General features: G+C 48.3%; 1 protein-coding gene across 4 annotated transcripts; it reads left to right on the forward strand.

Moving 5' to 3' along the window:
• Positions 1-28: 28 nt before the first annotated feature.
• ZNF623 (zinc finger protein 623) lies at positions 29-16,954 on the forward strand. 4 transcript variants are annotated; one of them, XM_081497104.1, is made up of 2 exons: positions 29-669; positions 13,088-16,954. In XM_081497104.1, exon 2 carries the CDS (start codon positions 13,176-13,178, stop codon positions 14,658-14,660), a length of 1,485 nt encoding a protein of 494 aa, XP_081353230.1. In that variant the 5' UTR covers positions 29-669; positions 13,088-13,175; the 3' UTR covers positions 14,661-16,954. The 4 variants fall into 4 exon arrangements, with proteins under 4 accessions (XP_081353230.1, XP_081353232.1, XP_081353231.1 ...); XM_081497106.1 differs by having other exon boundaries at positions 29-133; XM_081497105.1 differs by lacking the exon at positions 29-669 and adding an exon at positions 6,179-6,643.
• Positions 16,955-26,723: the final 9,769 nt, after the last annotated feature.

Genomic DNA, 26,723 nt, shown 5'->3' on the forward strand with positions numbered 1-26,723 from the left:
CGGCCTCATCCCACGCCCCGCCTCCTTCGGCTCCAGCCCTGGGACACCTGCGACGCTTGCTGAACGCGATCACGGGTCATTGCTGCTGAAGTTCTAGTTCCGTGGGTCTGAATGGACTTCGGAGTCAACTTGAGTAAGCGCTCCTGGAGACTCTATGGAGGGCAGACTTTAGCACCCTCCCGTTCCTAGGACAGTCCGCATCTTCTCCACTGCCTGGCCGGTGCCGCCCTGGGCCCCGACCTCGGAGGGCCAGCTAGTCACACACGCGCACGCCTGCCTCCCAGTATCTAGACTTGGCGCTGGCACACCTCTGTCAGGAAGGAAGGGAGGGAGGGAAGAAAAGAAAAGAAAGAAAACGTAAAAAGAAAGAGGCGACTGGTCCAGATATCAGGAAGGTTTGTGGTTGTTGTGACCCGCTGGTATGGAAAAGTCCTACTTCCAGGTACTAGGAGGTTTGGAGGAACTGAGGTGCTGCTCAGGTGGGAGGAGACAGATGACTGACTAGATCCTTCGCAAGCAGTTGGTCCAGCATAAGGAAGCACAGCTGGTAGTAGCAAGGACGATCGTTACTCCTGATTCTTCTATGGCAATCACGCTGCAGGACGGGATAGACCCCACCCCAGATCTGATTGCGATGTGGAATTATGGTGCCACCCACACACCAAGAAGGTAGCAAAAGATTTACTACTTACATGAGGAGGCTTTTCTGGGGGCAGCAGGGCAGCCCGCTGAAAATGGCTTGAAAAAGCAGGCAAAGAAGACTGGATTGGGGTTTGATGGTGGTCAGAGGGTAAGCCAGGGTATTCCCACCTGCAGCCAGGGACGTGGAGGGAGCACCCAGGGCTTCTCATCCACTTGTCCAGATGTGGGGCAAAGGGAAGAGGGGGAGGTGAGGCTTAAAAGCCGCAGCACTCAAAGGAATGCAGACTGTCACATCTTCCTGCTGCAGGCTGTGGCTTCAGAGGTCTTCACACATCCCGTGGCATTCAAAGTGTTTGCACACTGCACTATCAAGTGATTCACGTTCCTTTCAACCATGTATATTTATCAGTCTAGACACTGGTTGCCTGTACTGATTTTTTATCATGGCAATTAGATGGACATTGAAACTTGAACTGCAATTATTTTATTTTATAAGCATATTTAATGACAATTATATTTTCAAAAAGTTAAATTTCAGCATTTCAGCTTTAAAATTCAAGAGCAAAGAAAACCAATCTATGGTGAAAATACTGAGAGAAGTGTTGTGTCTCTAAGAGTCCGGGGGCAGCGGGGAGGCATTGGCTATGCAGAGCCTTGAAATTTTTCTGGATGATGGTGACACTCCTTATCTATATAGGGGTTTGAGTAACACAAGTGTCTGCATATGTCAAAGTCAAAGTTCATACAAGGGAACATGTAAGACATGCATTTCACTGTCTAAGTTTTACCTAAAATGTCTCCTGTAAACATATTAAAGCATGTGATTTGCATGCTGAATTAGGAGTGGACTGTACTAATATCTGCAACTTACTTTGAAAGGCACCAAAAAAATAAGATGAATGAGTAGACAGAATAGATAGGCAGCTGAATAAATACATGATAAATAAAGATAGCAAAACAGTAATTTGTTGTTGTTGTTCAGTCGCTAAGTCACATCTGACTCTTGACCCCATGGACTGCAGCACGCCAGGCTTTTCTGTCCTTCACTGTCTCCCGGAGTTTGCTCCAACTCATGTCCACTGAGTTGTTGATGCCATCCAACCATCTCATCCTCTGTTGCCCCCTTCTCCTCCTGCCTTCAATCTTTCCCAGCATCAGGGTGTTTTCCAATGACTCAGCTCTTAGCATCAGGTGGCCAACATATTGGAGCTTCAGCATCAACATCCTTTCTTCCAATGAATATTCAGGGAATAAACACATGATAAAGAAATATAGCAAAACAGTAATAGTAGAAACTAAATATTGTGTATATGAGGGTCACTGTACAATTTTTTTCAAATGTATTTTAAAAAATAGTCATGATATTGGCATTTTTCATTTATCAAGTTTTATTTTACAACTTTATACTCATTAACTATATCTTATGTTTTGGTTTTTTAACTTCAGCTTTTATTTTGAAATAACTTTAGACTCACAGGAAGTTGCAAAATACTACAGAGAGGTCCCATGTTCTCTTCACTCAGCGTTTCCCAATAAAACATCTTACATTATCAAAACCAGGAAATGGATGATGGTATTAACTCATGTACAGACCTTACCTGATTTCATCAGTCTTGCATGCACTCTTTATTCTGGGATTTCAGTTCAGTTCAGTCGCTCAGTCGTGTCCCACTCTTTGTGACCCCATGGACTGCAAGCACGCCAGGCCTCCCTGTCCATCACCAACTCCCGGAGTTTAGTCAAACTAATGTCCATGGAGTTGGTGATGCCGTCCAATCATCTCATCCTTTGTCATCCCCTTCTCCCGCCTTCAATCTTTCCCAGCATCAGGGTCTTTTCAAATAAGTCAGTTCTTCTCATCAGGTGGCCAAAGGATTGGAGTTTCAGCTTCAGCATCAGTCCTTCCAATGAATATTCAGGACTGATTTCCTTTAGAACAGGCTGGTTGGATCTCCTCGCAGTCCAAAGAACTCTCAAGAGTCTTCTCCAACACCAGAGTTCAAAAGCATCAATTCCTCAGTGCTCAGCTTTCTTTATAGTCCAACTCTCATATCCATACACGACTACTGGAAAAACCATAGCCTTGACTAGACAGACCTTTGTTGGCAAAGTAATGTCTCTGCTTTTTAATATGCTGTCTAGGTTGGTCATAACTTTTCTTTCAAGGAGTAAGCATCTTTTCATTTCATGGCTGCAGTTACCATCTGCAGTGATTTTGGAGCCCCCAAAATTAAAGTCTATCACTGTTTCCACTGTTTCCCCATCTGTTTGCCATGAATTGATGGGACCAGATGCCATGATCTTAGTTTTCTGAATGTTGAACTTTAAGCCAACTTTTTCACTCTCCTCTTTCACTTTGATCAAGAGGCTCTTTAGTTCTTCTTTGGTTTCTGCCATAAGGGTGATGTCATCTGCATATCTGAGGTTATTGATATTTCTCCTGGCAATCTTGGGAGTAGGGGTATATTTTTTGAAATTCTGTCACACCTGTGGAGTCTTGTAACCACCACCACAATCAGGACACAGCCCTGCTCCATGGCAACAAATAAATGCCTTCGTGCTACTTCTGTATAGTCACATCACCCTAGGACTGTAACTCCTGGAGATCACCCTGGGTCTCTATCACTATGGTGTCATTTAGTCACATTTTAAGATTGGCTTTACCATTCAGGATAATGCCCCGTAATCTGCCCATGTGGCATTAGAAGTGTGTTCCTTTTGGTTGCAGACTTCTCTCCCCCCATGAGGCTGGACCTGGGTTTGTTTGTTCATTCAACTGTTAAAGGATATTTGGCAGTTGTGAATAAAGCTGCTATAAATATTTAGATGCAGGCCTTACTGTGAACATATGTTTTTATTTTTGTAGGAGAAATACTCAATAAATGCAATTGCTGGGTCACGTGACAAGTTTATGTTTAACTTTGCAAGAAACTACCTAACTCTTTTCCAGAGTTCTTTTTTATATTCCCACCAGCATGGCAGGAGTGATGCACTCCCTTACCCGAATTTAGTGTTTCACTATTTTTATTTAATTTTAGCCATTCTGAGAGATGCATTCCGATAGATATCTCATTATGAATTTAATTTGCATTTTCCCTTATCACTAAAGATGTTGAATATCTTTTCATGTGCTTTTTTGTTATCTGTATATTGTTTTTTGATGACGTTTCTGTTCAAATCTTTTATTCATGTTCTGATTGAATTTTTCATTTTCTTACTGTTTAATGAATTCCTCATACATTCCAGATACAAATTCTTTGTCAGATATGTGATTTGCAAATATCTTCTCCCAGTCTGCAGCTTGTCATTTCATCCCTTTAACAGAATTTTTTGAAGACCACAAAGATCTGTGGGTTGCAGGGCAAATTGAGCAGTGGAGGCACTCAGGTATGAAAAAAGGTAAAATAACTAATGGGTCAGGTCTTTCTTGCTTTTCTTCCTGTTCCAATCTATAACTCCAGGAGTACTCAGGAAACAGTGCAGTACTTGCAATAGTAGCTGAGGAACATTTTGTAGTATTGATTCATACTTCTCTTGAATTTGTATGTATGTAAGTCTAGATGAAACATTCATTTGACTTAAGGAAATGACTGGAAAAAAAAGAAACTTACCATTTTAGGCATTGATTTTAAAAATTACCAAGAGCAAGTAGATACTACTGGCACTGACATGATTAGAGAAGTTAAAGGTGTGTAGGAGCCAGAATTTTGGCCAAAAATTTAGAAGCATCTTTTGTATCATCTTTTTGCATCATGTTACTGGGAGACCTGACCTAAATTGTGATCACAAAGACATTCTCTGGAACAATTAAAAGCTCATATGCAAGACTTTCTGCATCTGCCCAAAGATGAAACATCTTGGAAAAACTTATCACATTTGACCTTGTAGCTGCCCTTGGACTTGTGATGGGGATGCTAAGCACTTTAAAGAAAGTAGATTAGGTTAGATTCTAGAAGAATCAGAAGAATTAAGCAAAACAGAGCATGATTCTTAAATAAAGAGCAAATCTTGGTCCTAAGGAGAAAATGAAATGTCTGAACTTTGCACCACTCACAGGTATTTGAGAGGGACTGCTGTTTATTGACAAAAGTTTAACAAAAAAAAATTCCAAGGTTAGCTGTTTTACATTTTTTTTAACAATTGATGAGCCAACACTGATACATTATTAAGAACTGAAATCTCCATCGAATTGCTTTTGCACTTTTGTTAAAAGTCCACTGGATATATTGATATGGATCTGTGCCTGGGTCTTTATTCTGCTCCAGAGACCTAGGTGTCTGTCCCCTCACCAATGCCACACTGTCATGATTACAGAAGCAGTATTATAGATCTTAATATTCGGTGATGGTCCTCCCATTTTATTCTTTAAGAATGTTTTAAGCTATTCTAGGGCATAGCCTGTACATATCCATTTTAGAATAAGCTTATCTATGTCTACTAAAAATCTTTCTGGAATTTTGATAGGAATTGCATTAGACCTTTATATTAACTTACAGAAAATTAACATTTCTACTATGTTGAGTCTTCCAATCCATGAACATATTTATTTATTTAACTCTTTCATTTATTTAACTCTTCTTTGAGCTCTTTCATTAGCATCTTTTAATTTGCAGCATACAGATCTTGTCCATGTTTTGTTAAGAGACAATCCTCTCAGGCCTCCATAAAAGACCCCCTCCTCCAAGAAGCTTTCCCTGCTGTGCAGAGGGGTGTGTGTAGGGGTGGGGTGGGGTGGGGAGGGGTACTGGTCAGGAGCAGTTCCTCAGGGCCCAGTGCCCCTCTTTGGCACGGTTTATTGTTGTAATGACTCCCTCACTTGCTCCTGGCATCTTATGCCCTGACAGAGCTGGTGCTTGTGAATGCTGCTGTTCCCCAACTCCAGCTGATGGTTAATTGGATGCCTGCTGTTCCACCCGGGAGGTGGGGGTGGGGGTGGGATAGATGGCATTTCCCACCACTGTCCCCAGAGGCCACCCTTGCGCCCACAGGACCAACAGCATAGCAGGGGCAGGAGCGCGGCCCTAGAGGCGATCGGCCTGGCCACTCACTAGCTGCGTGACCTCAAGGGACCTGGCTTCTCCAGCTTCAGTCCCTGGACTGTAAAAGGACTAAGTCAGAGGGCCCTCCTCGTGGCTGAAGAGGGAAGGGAAGACGCGGGAAGTCTTGGGAATCGCTGCCCGCTGCGGGAAGCAGGAGAAAGCCCGCCGCGGCCGCGCCACGCCAGACCTCGCCTCTCAGAGGAGCGACCCTCCGACCAAGCCCGGAAGTGGAGAGCGGCCGCACGCTCAGGCCCCGGGGCGATGGGCGTAGGGAGCTCCGCCAAGTTTTTAAAGCCGGCATTTACAGCTAACGGGAAGCCAATTCACCCTTGGGGGACAGGCGGCGCTCAGGGCTGCGGGGACGCGGGAGGCGAGGTCTCGCCCGGCCCGCGACTCGCATAACCGCCAGCTGTTAGGGAGCCCGGCCGGAAGTGCGCACCACCGAGAGGCGGGCCGGCCCCGGCGAGCCTAGAGCGGCACCGGAAGCTCTACGGGCGGGCCCTCGGGCCGATTTCCGGCCGCGGTGTGCGGGCTCTAGTGCGGGCTTTGTCGGCTGGTCTGCGGGGCGGGCGGCTGGCAGTCCGCATGCGGGGCGCCCGCGTCCTCTCGCCGCTGGGCGCCGGGTGAGTGGCGCGTTCCGAGCCCCGAGCGGGTCGGCAGGGTCCTCCGGTCGGGTGGACGGGCAGGCTGAGCGCGGCCGGCCCCGCACAGGGGTCCCGGAGCCTCGGGCTCAGTGAGCCCGGCTCCCAGAAAGCCGTCACGGCCGCCCCCGCCGGACTGCAGTCCGGCCAAGGTCCCGCAGCTTCTCTCCCCAGGGAACGTCGTGTGGGTAAATGCCCGATTCCACTCTCTTGGTTCCGTTCTCCGGCCGTAGGGGCCACACACCCCAGGCGTAGAGCCCCCAGCTTCAGCGTCTGTGTCGCAGCTCTCAAGCCCACTGCCGGCTCTGGGGTGGCCTGAGGGTAGGTGAGGGGCACGGGTGCGGGTAGTGCTGCTCTTTTGTTCCAAGCCAGCTGCTTCTCCCTGGACCCCAGGGAGCTCTCCAGACGATGCTGGGAGAGTGACCGGGGCCTCGTGCTTGTCTGTGCTGAAGGAGGTGCAAAGCCGGCACCACTGCCCTGGCCAGGTAGAGGTGAAGAAGAGAATTCCCTCCAGGTGATGGGCGGCGCCGTCCTTTTCTTGAGTCGTACCAGTCCTGGAGGCCGTCTCTGCTGGTGCCCTGGACGTCTTACCTCTCATGCAGTGACTGCATCGTAGTGATAGGAGCCTCAGGGCCTGAGTAACATGCCACTCTGTGTTCCCAGGAGTGTTAGCTGGAGGCCCGTTTGAACTCGGGCAGTTTGTCTGTAGAGCTCTTGCTCAGGCCGCAGTGCCCTCTCTGGAGCACGTCTTTCCCCTGAGCTCCAGTCCCAGTGAATGACGGGACTTGGTCCTGTCCACGGAGGTGGGACTTTCGTTAGATGTAACACTAACTGTATCTTAATGATGACAATAGCAACAGTATCCCTCATGATACCAGAGATATCATGATACTAGAGATATGGAGCGGGACGGGGCAAGGTTGCTGTGTCTTTTTACAAGCCTAACTTCCAGCTCCATTGTCTCCTGGAGAGATGAGGATGGATTCCTGACTCTCCTGCAAAGGCCTTTGGGATGGTAAGGCTTGCACAGCGGAGCTGAGAAAGCCCAGACCATGTTCACAAGCTGGTAATGGAAGGGGTGCTCAGAGAAGCAGCTGACCCAGAATAGGGCAGGGCCTTGAAGCAGTTCAGGGAGCTGTTAGGCATGTCCAGTGCTGCCTCAGGTTGTGGAATATGACCAGTGAAAGGACACTGAACTGCTCAGGAAAGAAGACCATTGACGTCTGGGCAGAGCCCTGGGAGCAAAAATCAGATGGCTGTAGGTTGGTGGGGGGAGGAGACAGCAGCTAGCAGCTGGCTAAGCTGTAAACCAGTCACCTCCCCAAACTTCATGGATGATTGTGTGGAGAACACAGGAAATAAGCACGTGCGGGGCACTCGGTCCCCGCTGTGGCTGTGGTGGCACAAGTGCAGGTTGATGACACTGGTGGCCGTGGGGCCGCGCGGGGGTGCAGATTCTCCTACAGCTCTAGTCTGTGTCTTCCTTGGGTGCCCTTTTACTCTCCTTTTCCTGCTGCTCCCAAGGGTGGAGCTCTGCACACCTACCTGCTTCCTTTCTTTAGACTGTAAGCGGCACACAGCCACGCTGGTAACTTGCAAGCCCAAGGCTTATAACACCCCTTTACCAGTGTGCGTGTGCAAACAGCTTCCAGCCCTTGCAGTGGCCACTGTCCCCTCCTATCTCAGAGCCACTGTGGCAGCTCATAGGCTTCACTCCTAGCTCTGAGGCTCGCCCCATCTCAACATCACTAGTGTTGTGTTATATTTTGTCCAGCAAGTTCTAACAGAAGGGAGGGCCATGTTAGCCCCAGACATTATGGAACCAGCAGTCTGATGTATTTTTACTTCGTTTGTTTATTTCATTCAGGTTTCTTTGAAAAAGTATCAATTTAACTTTATTTGAATTCACAGGAAAAAAAAGGCGTTAAGCAGAAACTGAAAGATTGCTAATATTCAGATAAATGTTAATTCAAAGCAAGGTATATTTAATTTTAAAAACTTCCTGAAAAGTTAAAGTTACGAAAATCATGAAAAGGCACACATTTTAAAGCTATATTCTTGTAAATAGATGTAAGCCTGTTTTCAGGTGGTATAACAGTCCTTTTAAACAACAACAAAAAAAAATCAGGAAATATCACCTCCAAAACAAAAAACCAAATATACTCCCTTTTTTTGGATTAAAAAAATAACAAGATTTAAAATATAAGCTTACTTTTAGAATACCAATCCCAGCTGCTCTAAGCAAAATATCCTGTAACAGCGACATCACACCTGGGGAGGGAAAAACGTCTTTGTGAATGGACTCTGGAGGCAGACAGGCCTGATTCTGAACCTAAGCTCTGCCACTGACTGGCTTAGCAGCCTCGGGTAATTGACTTTCTCAGCCTCTGTAAAATAGAGTAAATAATTAAGGTCATGGCTGCCTCGCAAGGTTTGGAAGTGTGCCTGAGGCTGTGCAGGCCAGTTCACCAGTGCCTGGTTGGGGTTGAGGGGCGCTCATCAATAGCACCCCTCCTGCCCTCCCAAATCTGCACCAGTGAGGCCCATGAAGAGCAAAAGTTCACCTCACTACTTGTCCAAGCCTTGGTTGGAGTGATGTTGGACTTCTAGGCCAAGTGCCAGTTAGGCCGTGTCCTGCCTGCCCAACAGCAGCGCTGGATTGCCGCAGCCTCTCTGAGGTGGGCGAGCCGCCCACAGCACTCCTGGCCCAGAGCAGCAGGACTTGTGCCCCCGTGGATAAGGCTGGGTGCTACTTGCCCAGACCTTTCATTCGGCTAACTCCTTCCCCCAGTCTAGGGAAGGGAAGTGGGCTAAGTAATTGAGGGAATGTCCTTCTTCATGACACCAGGGGCACCTCCGGCATCTGAAGCGTAGTGGGGCCTCGGAGCGAGCGCCAGGGCCTCGTGCAAATGAACTTGAAGGATGCGGGGATGTGTTAGAAGTGGGGAGAGGGTGTGCAGATGGACAGGTATGTGTGACCCCTTGTTTATACCTGCAGATGGCATGCATGGAAGTAAATAAATGTGTCATTTTTGTTTAAGCAGAGGTCTGGATGAATGTGTATAAACTGAACAGCTTACAGTGGTCTCTGGGATTGCTGGGGATTATCCTTGTTTTTTGTTTACCACTTGAAGTGTTCTTACAGTGTGGGTCTTATGTTTGTAATTGCTAAGAATGGACAATATAAAAGTGAAGTAAAATAGGATATGAGACTGAGGAGTGTGGTCCTGATTTCATAATACATTGCTGCAGAAAAAGCACTAGAGAAAAACGTCAGTGTGTAATCTGAGTACCGGGTTTAAGAATAATTTTATTTTTATTCTTAAAGTTTTTCTCAACTAGCATAGTTTACCCTTATGCCTTGAAAAAATAACTAATTAAAGTAATTTCTGTAAGCAGCAGAAAGATTTAAATCAAGCTAATGGGCCTTTAGCCCTGAAGAACAGTGTCAGTGAATGTCACAAGGCAATGGTCAGAAGTGCTGTGTCACAGGGCGCCCGAGAGGGCCACTGTTCCAGGAAGCTGTGTTGCAAACCTTACATGGAGAGAAACACCTCGCGTAGACTTGTCAGCTTCTCATTCTTACTGTCAGCTGTTGGTTCAGTGTCTTCTTCATCACAGGGAGTGTTGCATCTGCATAGTCAGGTTGTCTAACAGCATTATTTAAGTGTGGGCTTCTCTTGGTTATAACAGAGATTCAAAACTAGTGTTCCCAACAGGAAACTTGGTTTCTGGTATCCCATCTCACAGGCAGGGGGAGGGCCCTGCCCCCCAGGAGCCTGCGATGTGGCCTTGTGCACGTCCCGTGGGCTGGGCAAGAGGGTGGCATGCTGGAATCAGTCACAGGTCACCCCTGACATCAGGGGACTTCAGGAAATGTGGTGGTTTGCTGCTGGCTCTGTGTCTACCGAAATTTCTGGAGGGATTTCTGTCACTTGAAGCAGGGACACTGGGCAGCCTCATGTCTGCCGTAGCTGACCAGCTGGCCCTCTGGCCCCCACGCCAGGCCGTGCTCAGCTGCTGCCTCCAGCCTAGAGCGAGGATCCCTGGCCCGTGGCCTTCTCTCAGCACCAGTGTGTGTCCATACGGCCACAGGCTAAACTCGACAGGTTCCAGCCTCCCCAGATGCTGCCTCCTCCCCCAGCAAGAGCAGATGACCACGTGAATGCGTCCACTCGGGACGGGGAGGAGCCCCGAGCCCAGGCAGTCACTTGTCCACAGCGTCAGCTGTTCCCGGGAGTTTCCAAGGGCAGCCTGAGCTGTAGCCACTGAAACAAAGGAGTCCCAGGGCTCGGCGGGAATGAGGACCTCTGTCGGCCAGAAGACAAGCACAGGACCGTGCCCAGCCCTGAGCTGCCAGCCCCTTGGGGTGGAGGGCAGGATCGTGGAAAGGACATTGCGTTGTGTTCACCCGGTAAAGGCTGCCTGTGCTGAGGTCCATGCAACACAGGCAGCCTCCCCGGCGTGGTGCTCAGCATCACCAGACACCTTGGGGGTATTGATGATGCTCAAATTAGTGTGGAAGGTTCTACAACCTTAGAAATATGCTAAGAAGCACTGAATTGTGTGCTTTAAAATGGTGAATTTGATGTGTGATTTTTATCTCTATAAAAAGTGGGTGCCTATTGAATAAAAAGCAGACACAAAACCACCATATGATTCCATTTAAGTGAAATTGAAAACTGCAGAATTACAATAAGAGACAGTTCCCCTTGGAGGGGGGCCTCCGGGTGATGGGAATGCTATGGTTAGACAGATGAGCAGAGGAGTCTAGGGAGACTGTGCACTTGATGCAAACTGTCGCTCGAGAAGCAAAGCAGCCTGTTAGGAGGAACCTGGGGAGCCCTCCTTCCCCCAGCGGCTTCCCACTACCTGGCTTTGTCCTCAGGGGCACATCCTTGCCCTCGGGGATTTGGGGGCATCTCTGTGGGGCTGCACGGCAGTTGGACTGCTTCCCACTGGTGCAGATTTGGGGAGAGAAGTGGTCCTTGGGTGGAGGTCCTCGGAACTGGGCTCAGCTGGGGAGGGAGCACTCGTGGAGAAACACTTGTAAGCAAGGTGGGATGGGGCGGCGGAGGGAAACAGGCTGGTGGAGCTCTGGGGCTGGTCGACCTTTCAGAGTTGCCCCACATGGAGACTGGGGCACTCTGGGCTCTGTCATGGGCCAGGCCCCCGCTGGGGTGTGGCAGGCAGGGTTCTGCACTCCTCCTGACTGCGAGGGAGGGCTCTTTCGGTCATTTGACAAAAGACAGGGCTCATCAGGAGCCCTTGGAAAGCAGGGTTTGTGCAGCTGCTTGTGGAAGAGAAGGAGAGGGCGTCTGAGCTGCTCCTGCCTGGAAGGTGCGGGTGCTCCTGAGGGGCCATTCCATGACCACAGGGAACCATGTTCTGCCAACAACCTGAGTCAGGTGGAGACAAGTTTTCCTGAGCTTCTAGAGCTTTCCTGAGCTTCTAGAGCCTTCCCGAGCCTGGCTGACACCGCATGCAACCCTTTGTAGCAGCCCACTTGGGCCAGGCTGGTCTCCGACCTGCTGCCCTGTGAGATGGCAAATGGATTGTAGTGGTGGAGGGCTGGCAGTGGAGAGGGCATCCCCTTGGCAAATTCCTGCTGAAGGAGAAATTTTCTGCTGGGGCAAGAATTCCAGAGCTGAAGGCACGTTCCAGAAATGGTGCGAGGTTCCCTAAGCACAGGCTTCTCTGCAGCAGACACCTGTGCAGCGCAACCCCCCTGCACTCACCAGCACCGTCATCTCCCTAAAGACTGTCACTGACTCAAACTTCCCACCGTGGAAGTAGGATCACACACTGAGCTCTTGGGCTCGGTGTCACCCCAGGAGGTCCACCTGTGCTCTGGTGCAGGACTGCCCTCCTTGCTGGAGGACACCTCAGTTGGCCCTCTCCTGCTGATGGATGTTCTGGTGACTGTGGTGCTGTGGTGCTGTGGTGACTATTCCCACCCCAGATTCTGCTGCTGGGCATGTGCAGAGTGCACAGGTGGACGCGTTTACCTAGGATTCCATGGAGGACATTTAACCCAGTACAGAGGGTGGGCGTGGCATGGGCGCCAACACTGGTAGCATGGTAAATGTGGGAGAAAGTGGGTGTCCTTATCTCATTGCTTCTGTTCTCCTTGGAAAAAGCCACAAGGCCATCATCCCTGGGGTGGGGAGCACTGTTGGACTCTCGAGAGGAGAAGCCAGGAGATGGTCTCACCAGAGAGTTAGCCAGGTGTGGGAGCTGCTGGCAGCCCCCAGGGCCCGTCAGGCAGGTGGTTATAAACGTGAGAGCTCCGTTGGCAGGAAAGGAGACACCCATCAGGAAGCAGGCTGAGCTTTGCCCCGAGGGGAAGGCTAGAGGGCACACGTGGTGGAGGAAGGAGAAGAGGGCAGGGGAGCAGGGTTAATAGGCCGGAGCTCATGTGAGTCTCACCCATCCAGCATCTCAGCTGGGCAGAGGGCAGCCAAGCAGGGGTCGGAGCGGTCTTCCTATGTTTCTTAGGAAACATGTCTTGACTTTGAGTGGAATCCAGACCCATCCTTGCCCATTGGCCTGTCTGTCCCCTGAAACTGGTGTTAGTGCTGGAGCCCCCAGAGGCCTATGCCAGTGGAGGCGCCAGTGGGCTGAACCTAACGCTGTGCTGAGCGGGGCTGTGGGCAGGGGGCACGTTCTCCACTGCTCTGTGGGTACACAGTTCACCCCATCTGCTCCAGTAGATTCCCATCTCGTAACGAAGGGGAAAGATGATCTTACTCTGCTTTATTTCAGATGCTGACTGGTGATCAGAAGGGGACTCAGAACCTGGGTTTCTGGGCATGGGAATCTGCAGAAGGCAGTGTCCGAAGCCCTCCCAGTGATGGAGCTCACGGCCCCCATGTCTGGGAGGGGCCCTGACCCCAGACTCGGGAGGCTTTTAGGAAACCTGGATGCACAGAGCCTGCGGAGCTGCACCTCGCAGGAAGGGGGTTTCCGGCAGGTGACAGTCACCCACTGGAAGATCCAAACGGCAGAGGCAGCACAGGTGGGGAGTAAGTCTGAGGGGAGCCCTCTCCTGAGCCCAGACCTCCTCTTGCTTCAGAGAGAGTTGATTGAGGGGGAGGCCCCCCAGCACGAGGCCTGCAGCAGCTTCCCATTCAACCCGGGCCTGGCCAGACATCAGTGTTCTCGGGCTGGGGAGAAAGCTCACAGGTGTGACGGGTGCGGGAAGGGCTTCAGCCAGAGCTCCCACCTGGCGGAGCATCGGCATGCTCACGATGGGGAGAGGCTGTATGTGTGTAACGCGTGTGGCAAGGACTTCGTTCTCTACACGGATCTCATGGAGCATCAGAAAGTACACACAGGAGAAAGGCCCTTCAAGTGTGCTCAGTGTGGGAAGGCATTCTGTCACAGCTCAGACCTGATCCGCCACCAGCGGGTCCACACCCGCGAGAGGCCCTTTGAGTGCAAGGAGTGTGGGAAGGGCTTCAGCCAGAGCTCACTGCTCATCCGGCACCAGAGGATCCACACGGGGGAGCGGCCGTACGAGTGCAACGAGTGTGGCAAGGCCTTCATCCGGAGCTCCAGCCTCATCCGGCACTTCCAGGTCCACACGGAGGTGAGGCAGTACGAGTGCCAGGACTGTGGCAAGGCCTTCCGCCACCGCTCAGACCTCATCGAGCACCAGAGGATCCACACCGGGGAGCGGCCCTTTGAGTGCAATGAGTGCGGTAAGGCCTTCATCCGGAGCTCAAAGCTCATCCAGCACCAGCGCATCCACACCGGGGAGCGGCCATACGTCTGCAACGAGTGTGGGAAACGCTTCAGCCAGACATCCAACTTCACGCAGCACCAGAGGATCCACACTGGGGAGAAGCTCTATGAGTGCAACGAGTGTGGAAAGGCCTTCTTCCTGAGTTCCTACCTTATTCGACACCAGAAGATCCACACCGGGGAGAGGGTGTATGAGTGCAAGGAGTGTGGGAAAGCCTTTCTCCAGAAAGCACACCTCACCGAGCACCAGAAGATCCACTCTGGGGACAGGCCCTTTGAGTGCAAGGACTGCGGGAAAGCCTTTATTCAGAGTTCCAAGCTCCTCCTGCACCAGATTATTCACACTGGAGAGAAACCCTACGTGTGCAGTTATTGTGGGAAAGGCTTCATTCAGAGGTCAAACTTCCTTCAGCACCAGAAGATCCACACTGAGGAGAAACTCTACGAGTGTAGTCAGTATGGGAAAGAGTTCACCCCACCCCCAGACTTTAAAAGCAGTCAGGAGGCTCCCCAGGAGGGCCTTCCCTTGAGTCAGACACCCGTACACTTGGGGGAGACGTGTGGAGGCCCGGGGGGGCACACAGACTTCTAATTATCCTCCGCCTGACTTAGTGATGCTGGAAACAAGTGGCAGTGACCCTGACTTGTTTTGGAGGAGTCAGCATTTTCCAGGGTCATGGATGGGCGGGGCTGCCACCTCTCACTTGGCCGCAGTGGGGCCTTCTGTCCTCCTCCGTTGGGAGCACGTGCTCACAGGAGAGCCACGCGATTGGACAGCTGACATGGAGCTGGACCAGTTATGGAAGAGCTGTGGGCATGGGAGGGAGGAGCTTGGTCTCAAAAAAGATGATTCTATTCCACTGCACAAAAACAATCCACCCTTGAGTTAAATCCCTTTTAAAGCAGAGTTACGTGTCTAATTTTATTACTTTAAAAGATCGTTCCTTAGCCATTTTGATGTGTTAGAAAGGCAATTTAGAGAAAGATACTTTCTTACCTAAAACCACAACTTGGTTCCTATGGTCCTTGGGAGAAATTCTGAGCTCCCCACCCTGCATCCAAAGGCTTCCTGAAGCCTCATCTGCCCCCCGGTTCACTCCTGGTTGCAGAGGTGGCAGTGTGGCAGCACCAACTGCTGGACATGCCCCCTCATCCGGGTGCTCCTGCCTCCCAGCCAAGGCCTGAGTGCCCCCTCTCCTTACCTGGCTGATGCCCCATTGCAAGTCAAGACCCATCCCAAGCCGTGTGTCAGGCTTGGCCCACTACTCCTCTGCTGCTTCTGATCCTCAGTGGCCATTCACCTCATTACTATGCTTACTCTGATTGTTCTGTGTGCTCTCATTGTTAAGGACCTTGAGTGTATCTCACTGATTTGTGTGTCCCTGGTATCTGGAACAGGGCAATAAAAAGCACAGCCCAGTCTGTGTGCACTTGGCATCTCTCTTGCTTTGTCCTCTACACCGTTATTTAAAACATTAAAAAAAATTTTTTTTTTTGTCATTGCTTTTTTGTTTTGTGACAGTGTAGTCTGCTGGTGTACTGGAAATACCTCCTCTTGGCCCTGTTGATGTCTCTGTTTGTAATGCATTTGGCATTTGCGGGCAGTAGCCAGAGCGAGACTGGCCTCTTGTATGTTTTGCCTTCAGAGTTTGTCTATGAATGACTGTCCACTCGCTTAGCGGGGCTGGAGGGGGTGCTCATCTTCACTTAGTGGTCTGTGTATCTGTAATTCAGTCAGAGGGCACACAGTCCTGATACACTTCATGACTTGCTTCTGTCTTAATAATTCCATGATCGAGTCCAACTTCTCCCCACCGCCCCGTTCTCCAGCTCACTTTGTCACTTCTTTGAAAATGTATTGACCAAAAGGACCAGTGCTAAATACTTGGAAACCAAGGTGACTAAGACACCATCTGTCCTGAAGTTGTCCATAGTCCGATGGGATAGGCAAAAAGGTCATGGCAGGCTGAGTTCAGTGTTGGAGTTGAAGTATGTTTCCAGTTGTGCAGGGGTGTAGGTCAGGAGGCAGCTAGTTTGGTGTGGAGATGTGAGGCAGCTTCATGGAGGAGGTGACAAGTGTCTACTTTGTAGACCAGTTCACTGTCACCTAGAGAAGAGGGTGGTCTGGGGGGGGGACTCTGGAGAAACAGGAGGCCTGGAGGATCCCCCTCTGATCAAAAGCAGGTGAGTTATGTCACACAGTGGATAACTGTCTAGCAGAACTGTTAGTTGTTGCATCTGAATTTCTTTTATCTGAACATGAAGCAGTTTTGAAATGCTGTCAGAATGTACTGCCCATGAGGGCATACCTTGAGTTCTTAAATTCCAGCAACTCTAGAAGCCTTGAGTGGGTAAAGAGCATATAGTACTCCATCTTTGGAAGACTCACCCATAACAGATGTTTCAAATGATATAGAAACATTGCCAGACCATTGTAACCAATTTTGGTTGAGGTCCGGTTGCCATATAGTAACACACCCATTTTAAGTGTACAGAATTTTGACAAATCCATATACCTGTATAACCATCATCACAATCAAGAAAAATAACACTTCAATCACCTAAAAAATGCTCCCTTTTGCCCTTTCCCAGGTTCCACTCCAGACCCAAGTAAACACTTTGTTAGTGTGTATTCATTTTGCCTGTTGTAGGACTTCACATAAATGGATTCATATGGCATGTAATCCTGTGTGTCTGACTTCTTCCACTTTGGCATGTTTTAAAGACTAAACCAAGCAGCTCTGTGTTTCTAGAGCTCTTTGTGAGTAGTGTTCCATTGTATGGGTGAAGGTGAACATCATTTATTATTCATTCATCTGTTGGTAGAAATTTGGGTTTCCAGTTTTGGCTGTTATGAATAAAACTGTTACCAGCATTTGTGTAAAAGTGTTTGGACATGCCTCTTTATTTCACTTGAGTAAATGAGAAATTAATTGCTGGATTATAAGATACGTGAATTTTAATTTTATAAGCAATTGCCAAGAAGTTCTTCATCGTGGTTATGGCCTCTCTTGCCACTTCAGTGTTCAACCAGTCCACATCCTTATCAACATGTGGTATTGTGACATTTCTAAAATCTAATCCACTCCAGTGGCATATATGGGTGTCTCTTTATGCTTCTAGTTTGTATTTGCCTACTGAGTGATGGGGCTCCCCAGGTGCCTCAGTGGTAATGAATCTGCCTGGGTTCAATCCCTGGGAATAGGGGGAAGATCCCTGGAGGAGGAAATGGCAACCCACTACATTACTCTTGCTGGGAGAATCCTATGGACAGAAGAGTCAAGCAGGCTACAGTCCATGGGGTTGCAAAGAGTCTAACCACGACTGAGCCCGCACATACACGCTGAATGATGATATGGAGAATCCATTTTAAAATTGAGTGGTTTGTCCACATGAAAAGATGCTCAAGATCACTCACTATCAGAGAAATACAAATCAAAACCACAATGAGGTACCATCTCATGCTGGTCAGAATGGCTGCTATCAAAAAGTCTACAAACAATAAATGCTGGAGAGGGAGCAGAGAAAAGGGAACCCTCTTACACTGTTGGTGGGGATGCAAACTAGTACAGCCACTATGGAGAACAGTGTGGAGATTCCTTTAAAAGCTGGAAATAGAACTGCCATATGACCCAGCAATCCCATTGCTGGACATATACACTGAGGAAACCAGAAATGAAAGAGACACGTGTACCCCAATGTTCATCGCAGCACTGTTTACAACAGCCAGGACATGGAATCAACCTAGATGTCCATCAGCAGACAAATGGATAAGAAAGCTGTGGTACATATACACAATGGAATATTACTCAGCTATTAAAAAGAATGCACTTGAATCAGTTTTAATGAGGTGGATGAAACTGGAGCCTATTATACAGAGCGAAGTAAGTCAGAAAGAAAAACACCAATACAGTATATTAATGCGTATATATGGATGCATATATATGGAATTTAGAAAGATGGTAACGATGACCCTATATGCGAGACAGCAAAAGAGACACAGATGTAAAGAACAAACTTTTGAACTCGGTGGGAGAAGGCAAAGGTGGGATGATCTGAGAGAATAGCATTGAAACATGTATATTATCATATGTGAAATAGATCTCCAGTCCAGGTTCGATGCATGAGACAGGGTGCTCAGGGCCGGTGCACTGGGATGACCCTGAGGGATGGGACGGGGAGAGAGGTGGGAGGGAGGGTCAGGATGGGGAACACATGTACACCCATGGCTGATTCATGTGAATGTATGGCAAAACCCACCACAATATTGTAAAGTAATTAGCCTCCAATTAAAATAAGTTTTTAAAAAAAGGAATAAAATAAAATTGGGTGGTTTGTCTTATTATAAGGATTTTGGCAAAAAAAAAAAAAGGCAAAATGGTTGAGGAGGCCTTACAAATAACAGAAAAGAACAGAAGTGAAAGACAAAGGAGAAAAGGAAAGATATATCCATCTGAATGCAGAGTTCCAAAGAACAGCAAGAGGATATAAGTCTTCCTACATGATCAATGCAAAGAAATAGAGGAAAACAATAGACTGGGAAAAACTAGAAATCTCTTCAGTTTTAGAGATACCAAGGGAACATTTCATGCAAAGATGGACACAATACAGGACAACCAGTATGGACCTAACAGAAGCAGAAGATATTAAGAAGAGGTGGCAAGAATAAACAGAATAACTATACAAAAAAAATCTTAATGACCCAGATAACCACGATGGTGTACTCACTCACCTAGAGCCAGACATCCTGGAATGCAAAGTCAAGTGGGCCTTAGGAAGCATCACTACGAACAAAGCTAGTGGAAGTGACGGGATTCCAGTTGAGCTATTTCAAATCCTAAAAGATGATGTTTTGAAAGTTCAGCACTCAATATGCCAGCAAATTTGGAAAACTCAGCAGTGGCCACAGGACTGGAAAAGGTCACTTTTCATTCCAATCTCAAAGGCAATGTCAAAGAATGTTCAAACTACTGCACAATTGCACTCATCTCACACACTAGCAAAGTGATGCTCAAAATTCTCCAAGCCAGGCTTCAACAGTACGTGAAAAGAGACCTTCCACATGTTCAAGCTGGATTTAGAAAAGGCAGAGGAAACATCAAATTGCCATCATCGTTGGATCATCGAGAAAGCAAGAGAGTTCAGAAAAACATCTACTTCTGCTTTATTGACTAAGCCAAAGCCTTTGACTGTGTGGATCACAACAAACTCTGGAAAATTCTGAAAGAGATGAGAATAATAGACAACCTTACCTGCCTCCTGAGAAATCTGTATGCAGGTCAAGAAGCAGCAGTTAGAATCAGACATGGAATAACAGACTGGTTCCAAATAGGAAAAGGAGTAGGTCGAGGCTGTATACTGTCACCCTGCTTATTTAACTTCTAGGCAGAGTATATTATTCGAAATGCTGGGCTGGATGAAGCACAAGCTGGAATCAAGATTGCCAGGAGAACTATCAATAACCTCAGATATGCAGATGACACCACCCTTATGACAGAAAGCAAAGAGGAACTGAAGAGCCTCTTGATGAAAGTGAAAGAGGAGAGTGAAAAAGTTGGTTTAAAGCTCAACATTCAGAAAACAAAGATCATGGCATCCAGACCCATCACTTCATGGCAAATAGATGGAGAAAGAGTGGAAACAGTGGCAGACTTTATTTTGGGGGGCTCCAAAATCACTGCAGATGGTGACTGCAGCCATGAAATTAAAAGATGGTTGCTCCTTGGAAGAAAAGCTATGACCAACCTAGACAGCATATAAAAAAGCAGGGCCTTTACTTTTGCCGACAAAGTTGTACCTAGTCAAAGCTGTGAATTTTCCAGTAGTCATATATGGATGTGAGAGTTGGACCATAAAGAAAGCTGAGCACAAAGAATTGATGCTTCTGAACTGTGGTGTTGGAGACGACTCTTGAGAGTCCCTTGGACAGCAAGGAGATCCAACCAGTCCATCCTAAAGGAAATCAGTCCTGAATATTCATTGGAAGGACTGATGTGGAAGCTCCAACACTTTGGCCACCAAAAAGACCCTGATGCTGGGAAAGATTGAAAGCAGGATAAAGGGACGACAGAGGATGAGATAGTTGGATGGCATCACTGACTCAATGGGCAAAAGTTTGAGCAAGCTCTGGGAGTTGGTGATGGACAGGGAAGCCTGGCGTCCATGGGGTCGCAAAGTGTGGGACACGACCGAGGAAATGAACTGCAGTGAAGGATTCTGGGGGCCTCCCTGGGGGCCCAGTGGTTGAGAATTCATCTGTCAGTGCAGGGGACATGGATTCAATCCTTGGTCTAAGAAGATCCCACATGCTATGAGGCAGCTGAGTCCGGGCTCTGGAGCCCTGGAGCCCGCAACTACTGAAGCCGGCTGTACCCTAGAGCCTGTGCTTTGCAACAGGAGAAGCCATGGCAATGAGAAGCCCGCTCACAGCTAGAGAGTAGCCCCCCACTCTCAAATACAGAAAGCCTCCCAGCAAGGAAGACTCAGCACAGCCAAAAATGAACATTTTTTTAAAAAGTGGAAGTTCAGGTAATTATTTTTGGACCTTTCTTCTTTTCTGATGTAAATATTTAAATCCAGGAACATCCCTCTAAACATCGCTCTAGCTGCATTCCACAGATTTTGACGTGCTGTGTTTTCATTATTCCCGCAGCCCGGGATGGTGGGACGGGTCCGACCGTCTCCGGATGACACCGCCACGAAGACAAACTCCTAGAGGGGAGGAAGCGCCGCTTCCGGCGGCGGGACAAGCACTTCCTCTGGGGCATGTTCGTCATGGCCGCTCCCGTCTGTGTTAGCTTCTGGCGTTCCTAGGTGGGGTTAGGTGTGGCTGCAGGCCTGACGCTCCTCCGGTCGCTGGCCCCCACCCTTGTCAGGCCCGAGCCGGTTTCCGCTTCCGGCTGCGCGCTCCCTGGGCGGCGGCGTCCATGGTTTGGGCAGTATCCACGTCTGTGAATCAAACCCGGCCGCTCCGGTGTGAGCTGCTGTGCCCCGCTGCCTGCTTAGTACCGAAAAATACCTCGCTCAGGACTCCTTCGCAGGTGGGAGCCGCGTGCTCCTGCCCGGCCCATAGGCCGAGATGACTGGCGCTCTAACTCAGGAATCGCCTTGAGTCTTGCCCTCTCCGTTTCCACCCTCCACGTCTCCGCCCGGGCCCCCGTTTATCCCTCCACTCGACCATCTCAGTGGCCAGTGGTTGTCTCCCTGGTTTCCCTTATCCCGTTCTGCCCTGCTGCCGTACGATTTGCTCACCACAGGGAGAATCTGAAGTGTAGCCATCAGAAGAGGCCCTGCGTTTCCTGTAAAATCATGGGAGCTTTCTGAAGGTTAGGAAAAGATTCTTCAGGTTTTTTTCTTCTAGAAGCATTATAGTTGCATCTTTCACATTTTGGTCCAACATCAATGTTGAATTATTGGGGTATAGTATGAATTACATTGATGCTCTTGTCATAAAACACACTTAAGTGGGGGATTCCCTAGCAGTCAGGTGGTTAAGCTTCCACTGTTTCACTGCTGAAGATCCGGGTTCATTCCTTGGTCAGGGAGCTAAGATCCCGCAAGCTGCCTGGAGCCACCAAAAACAAACAAACCCACCTAATTGTATGGGTGAGTCTATTTCTGCACTCTCTGCTGTTCCATTCATCTATATATTTATGTCCGTGCCAGTACTACACTGTCTTAATTACTGTAGTTAGTCTTAGAATCAAGGAGAGTGTACGTCTTCCAACTTTGTTCTTCAAGATGGGTTATTTGATGTCGTTTGCTTTTCCATATAAATTTTATTATCATCCTGTTGATTTCTACAAAACAAAACCAAAAAAACCCTGCTGTGGTTTTGCTTGGAGTGGTGTTTAATTTCTAGATCAGTTTAGGGAGAATTGATAATACCCATAAGCAGGGAACATCGCTCCATTTGTTTCCATCTTGAAGTCTGCTGAGCATTGTTTTATAGTTTTGGGAGTAAATGATTTGTTAAATATATTCCTATGTCGAATGTGTGTATTTTCCCATATCACCAAGCAACTAACTGAATTGTTAGTTATCGCTATCTGGAGATGTCAGATACCACAAGCTAAGGGCTCAGCCCCAAAAGGGTGCCTCTCTCCCCACACTTCAGATGCCAAACTTGAGTCCAGGTTGTCACTTGTGCTTCTGAAGGTTACCACAGCAGAGGCTGTTAGGTTTGATTAGTTTGCTAGAGTGGTTCACAGAACTCAGAGAAGCATTTAACTCACTGGATCATGGTTTATGATCAAAGGATAAGGATCAGAATAGCCCGATGGAAGACACATAGGGAAAGTATGGGGAAAGGGCCCAGAGCTTCCACGGTCTCTCCAAACACCCTACTCGCCTCTACTCTACACTCTATGCTCGCCACGTGTTTACCAACCTGGAATTTCTTGAACCCTTCCAGAGCTGGAGTCCTTCATTCCAGGGGCTGGAGATAAAACCAACCTTGTGTTCCTGGGATAAACTCCACTTGGACACAATACAGAGTTCTTTTAGTAAATGGCTGTACTGGGCTTCCTAATGTTTTGTTAAGGACTTCTGTGTCTGCTTGTGAGAAATACTGGCCTGTATGTTTCTTGTGATGTCTTTATCAGGTCAAGGCTTTGCTGGCCTCATAACACAAGCTGGAAAGGGTTTGCTTCCCCTTGTTCTCCTACAGCCTTGTAAGATTGGTATATTCTTCCTTGAGGGTTTGGTAGAGTTCATCAGTGAATCAGCTCAGTCCAGTGTTTTTTCTGTAACAAGGTTTCCTTGTTGGTTTCATAAAATTATGTTTATAAGGGAATTTGTCCATTTCATCTGAATTGCTGAACTTGTTGGCATAGAGCTAGTCAGAGCAGAAGTAATGCTACTCTTCACGTCTGTAGGATCTGTAGTGTGACCTCATTCTTTCATCCCATATGTGGGGAACTAGGCATCTTCCTCCTGCTGGCCTTTTTCTTAAGGTGTCTTGGAAACTGTCCTCTCCTGCATCATCAGGAATAGCTCGATGGATGTCTGAAGCGGGGCTCCCTGCTTCACTTGAGAAAGACACAAGGACTCACTGTGGCCAGAGACTTTGGGATCCTGAGGAGGGTGATTCTGAACAGATCTGAGGGCAGAAGTTGGATCTGAGCAGACCAGGTCTGCATGGTTTTGGGGGAGCTTGTGGCTTATTCTCAAACTTGGTGAAGGATAATGAAGCCCTGATGGAAGAATCTGATTTGGGGGGAACTACCCAAGAATATCCATGTGTGCAGTGCTGTGGGTGTGGGCTCTCTGTCCTGGTCCCATCTCCTGGGGAGGCATCAGGGTGGGGTCTGATCCCCAATCATCCAGACAGGTGTCTGGCTAAGCTGTTGGCTTTCAGCCATAAATGGATGGTCTTGGCCACCATTTGATGATAGCCTGTGGCTTACCCTCTAGAACGTCAGAGTCTTGTGTATGGCGGGGGTGGGGGGTGGGGGTGGGTGGGACATAGGACACCCAGTGGTTTCCTTAATGATGCTGGCACCCACCCCACTCCTAAATTCCCCTTCCATTGTGGAGCATGCATGAGTCACTGGGGAGGGAGAACTAAAATCCTGTTATCAGCAGGTTCTAAGTCAGGAAGGTGTGACAGAAATCTAAAGTATTCCAAGGGTTGGGAGGATGGTCATGAATTATGAGTTTAAATGTGCATTAACACTTCTCAGGTGACCACTAAATGAGAAGAGTGTGACTGTCATACAAGCAGAGAAACAAATGAAATCAGAGGGAGGAAGGTTCAACTGAAACACAAAGGGAGAAATACAGATAGTATAAAATTAACTGATAAAAAAGAATACTTCTATTAACACTGCAGGTAAACCAATGTAAAATATGCTCTGAACTTAAAAGACAGACGCTGTCAGACTGTATTTTAAAATACAAGAATGAGAAGGATGTGGGTTTAATCCCTGGCTGGGAAGTTGAGATCCCACATGCCAAGGGGCAGCTGAGCCCATGCACCACAATAAGGCCTTACACAGTGAGAAACGGATAAATAAGTAAATATTAAAAATAATAATAATAATAATAATAATAGGGCTTCCCTGGTGGCTCAGAGGGCAAAGCGTCTGCCTGCAACACGGGAGATCTGGGTTTGATCCCTGGGTCGGGAAGATCCCCTGGAGAAGGAAATGGCAATAATAAGATACAAGATATAAGATACAAGAACCATATATACTGATTCTAGGGACACATCTAAAATATAAAACTGACACTGGTAGAAAGGGGGTGCAAGACAACCCCCCCCCCAAAAGCTGGAGCAGCTGTATTACTGTCAGGCTGTGGGCAGCAGTGAACACTGCAGACTGATGACAGAGTCAATGCGCAGAGAACAGCCAGTAGTTCTACATGCATATGCAACTCATAATTGCTTCAACACACATAAACTAACAAAGACAGTACTTTAAAGAAATTGACAAGTGCCTACTCAGAGCCGTCTCTCAGGGAGCTACTTCATGGAAACTAGCAGGCTAGAGGTCCTGAGGACCCCAGGTGTCCAGGCAGGAGGGTGGTGAAGTGTCAGTGCAGGGAAGAGGATTGTGGACTATTCTGTTTGTTAGCTTTCTGGTTACCAGAACACTCTATTGATTTGACACCACAAATTAAAGCAAAGGCTTCAGCAAGGTCCACAAGTCTCACTTAGTGGAAATGTGTCTTAAGCCTCTGTTGTTGTTTAGTCACAAAGTTGTGCCCGACTCTTTGCTATCCCATGGACTGTAGCCCGCCAGGCTCCTCTGTCCATGGGATTTCCCAGGCAAGAACACTGAAGCGGGTTGCATTGCCTTCTTCAGGGGATCTTCCCAACCCAGGAATCGAACCTGTGTCCCCTTCATCTCCTGCACTGGCAAGCAGGTTCTTTACCACCAAGCCACCAGAGAAGCCCTGAGTCTCTGTTACTTGTTAACAATTTCCCCTCTACACTTTTTAAAAATTCTTTGCTATTCATTTTTGGCAAAAAAGGAGAGTCATTTGTCCTATAGAGGATTTGGATGACTGCATCCCTACTCTGCCTTTTAACACATTCCTCTGCCCCCTGTATTTTGTATCTTGGTAGTTACAACTAGAAGCTGGATTATATGAATGCTGTTTCTAATGCTTGGTGTAGATGCTACTGTGTCACATCAGAAGGCACTTCATATCTCACTCTTAGTAAAGTAAGGGTCGTTCATGGATTCAGGGATCAGCTAGACCCATTTATTATCCTCATCAAATTCCACTCATAGACTTTAACAACTATCATGATTGAGTATTTTTTTCTACACCTATATTAGGTGGAGTTCTGTATGTAATTTTCCTTCACCAACAATTTGTTTATCCTGACATTCAGGTCATATGGGAAAGGCAGACTGAATGTGTGACTCTTTGTTTACCAAATTTTATTATTTATTCACTTGGCCCCTCCACACAGCTTATGGGATCCTAGTCCCCAGTCCAGGGATTGAACCCAAGTCCCCTGCAGTGATAGCACCGAGTCCTAACCACTGGATCATCAGGGAATTCACAATTTAGCAATTTTTAGAATGCTAGATTATTGCATTTTAATTTCATGTATTTTATATATTTGATGTGTTTCTAGTCAGTACATCCTTTTTGATGCTGAAATTGTTGCGTTTTTGGCCAGTCAGAACCCTTCACTTTGCTGCTCTGACCTTCTGATGGGTCTCTCTCTGGGAGCAACTTTGTATCTGGCACCAGTTGCCACGGACTCAATTTGTTTTACTTCCTTTCCCAAATCTCTAAAGAGCCTCTTTAAAATTGAAATCAGTTCTGAGAACTTGACTGTCCTGGATTTCAACCAAACTTTTCCCAGAGAATTTGTGTTTGCTGCTGCCAGGCGCCTCTGAGGATTTTCAACCTAGAACCAGAATATTTAACTAAATTTCCAATGGCGACGTCGGGGGGTGCGGGGGTGGGGCTCAGTTTGAAAGCTGCGGTCTGAACTCCTTTCTCCAAAGGGCCCAGGTCCGCTGGACACGGTGGCGCGTCCCCCTGTGGAGACCCGGAAGCCCCTAGCGGTCTCCACGCTCAGGAGCGCTCCAGCCGCTCTCGCTGCGGCCACCTCGCCGGTCCGTTCTTCCGAGCCCGTGAAACCTCGCTCTGCGCTTGGCATGAAATCCCTACCCCTTCGGCCAGCGCTGGGGGTGCGTGGGGCCTGGTCTCCCCCACGCTTATTTCCCTGATACAGCCTCGAGGAACGCAAACCACACGTGATGGACACTGTACTAACCGGCTTCCGCGCACTGGGTCTGACAGAGAAATCAAAATTAAAAATTATTCCCGGAATCCCCCAGTGGTTAGGACTCGGCGCTGCCGGGGCCCAGGTTCAATGTTCAATCCCTGGTCGGAGAACTGAGATTCCAAAAGCCGCCCAGCAGGGCAAGAAACAAAAACCCCAGTAGGTTAAACATAAAAACTCCCGTGGCTCCCCTTGGCGCCGAAACAAAGCCCAGCCCTTCCGATGGCTCCTGAGGGCCTGAGACCCTCCACCAGCGCCTCCCTGGCCTGCCAGACTCCCTCCCTGCTCGCATACTACCTTCCACGCCCCCGATGTCCATGTCTGCCACCAGCCCTGTGGGCAGGACGGTGGTGTGGTCGTCTCCCTCTGCCCCTGCCAGTGCAACCAGCTGTGGAGTCCCGG

Source organism: Giraffa tippelskirchi, chromosome 6 (assembly GCF_054371585.1).
Source record: "Giraffa tippelskirchi isolate mGirTip1 chromosome 6, T2T-mGirTip1v1.2.pri, whole genome shotgun sequence".
Classification (NCBI taxonomy): domain Eukaryota; kingdom Metazoa; phylum Chordata; class Mammalia; order Artiodactyla; family Giraffidae; genus Giraffa; species Giraffa tippelskirchi.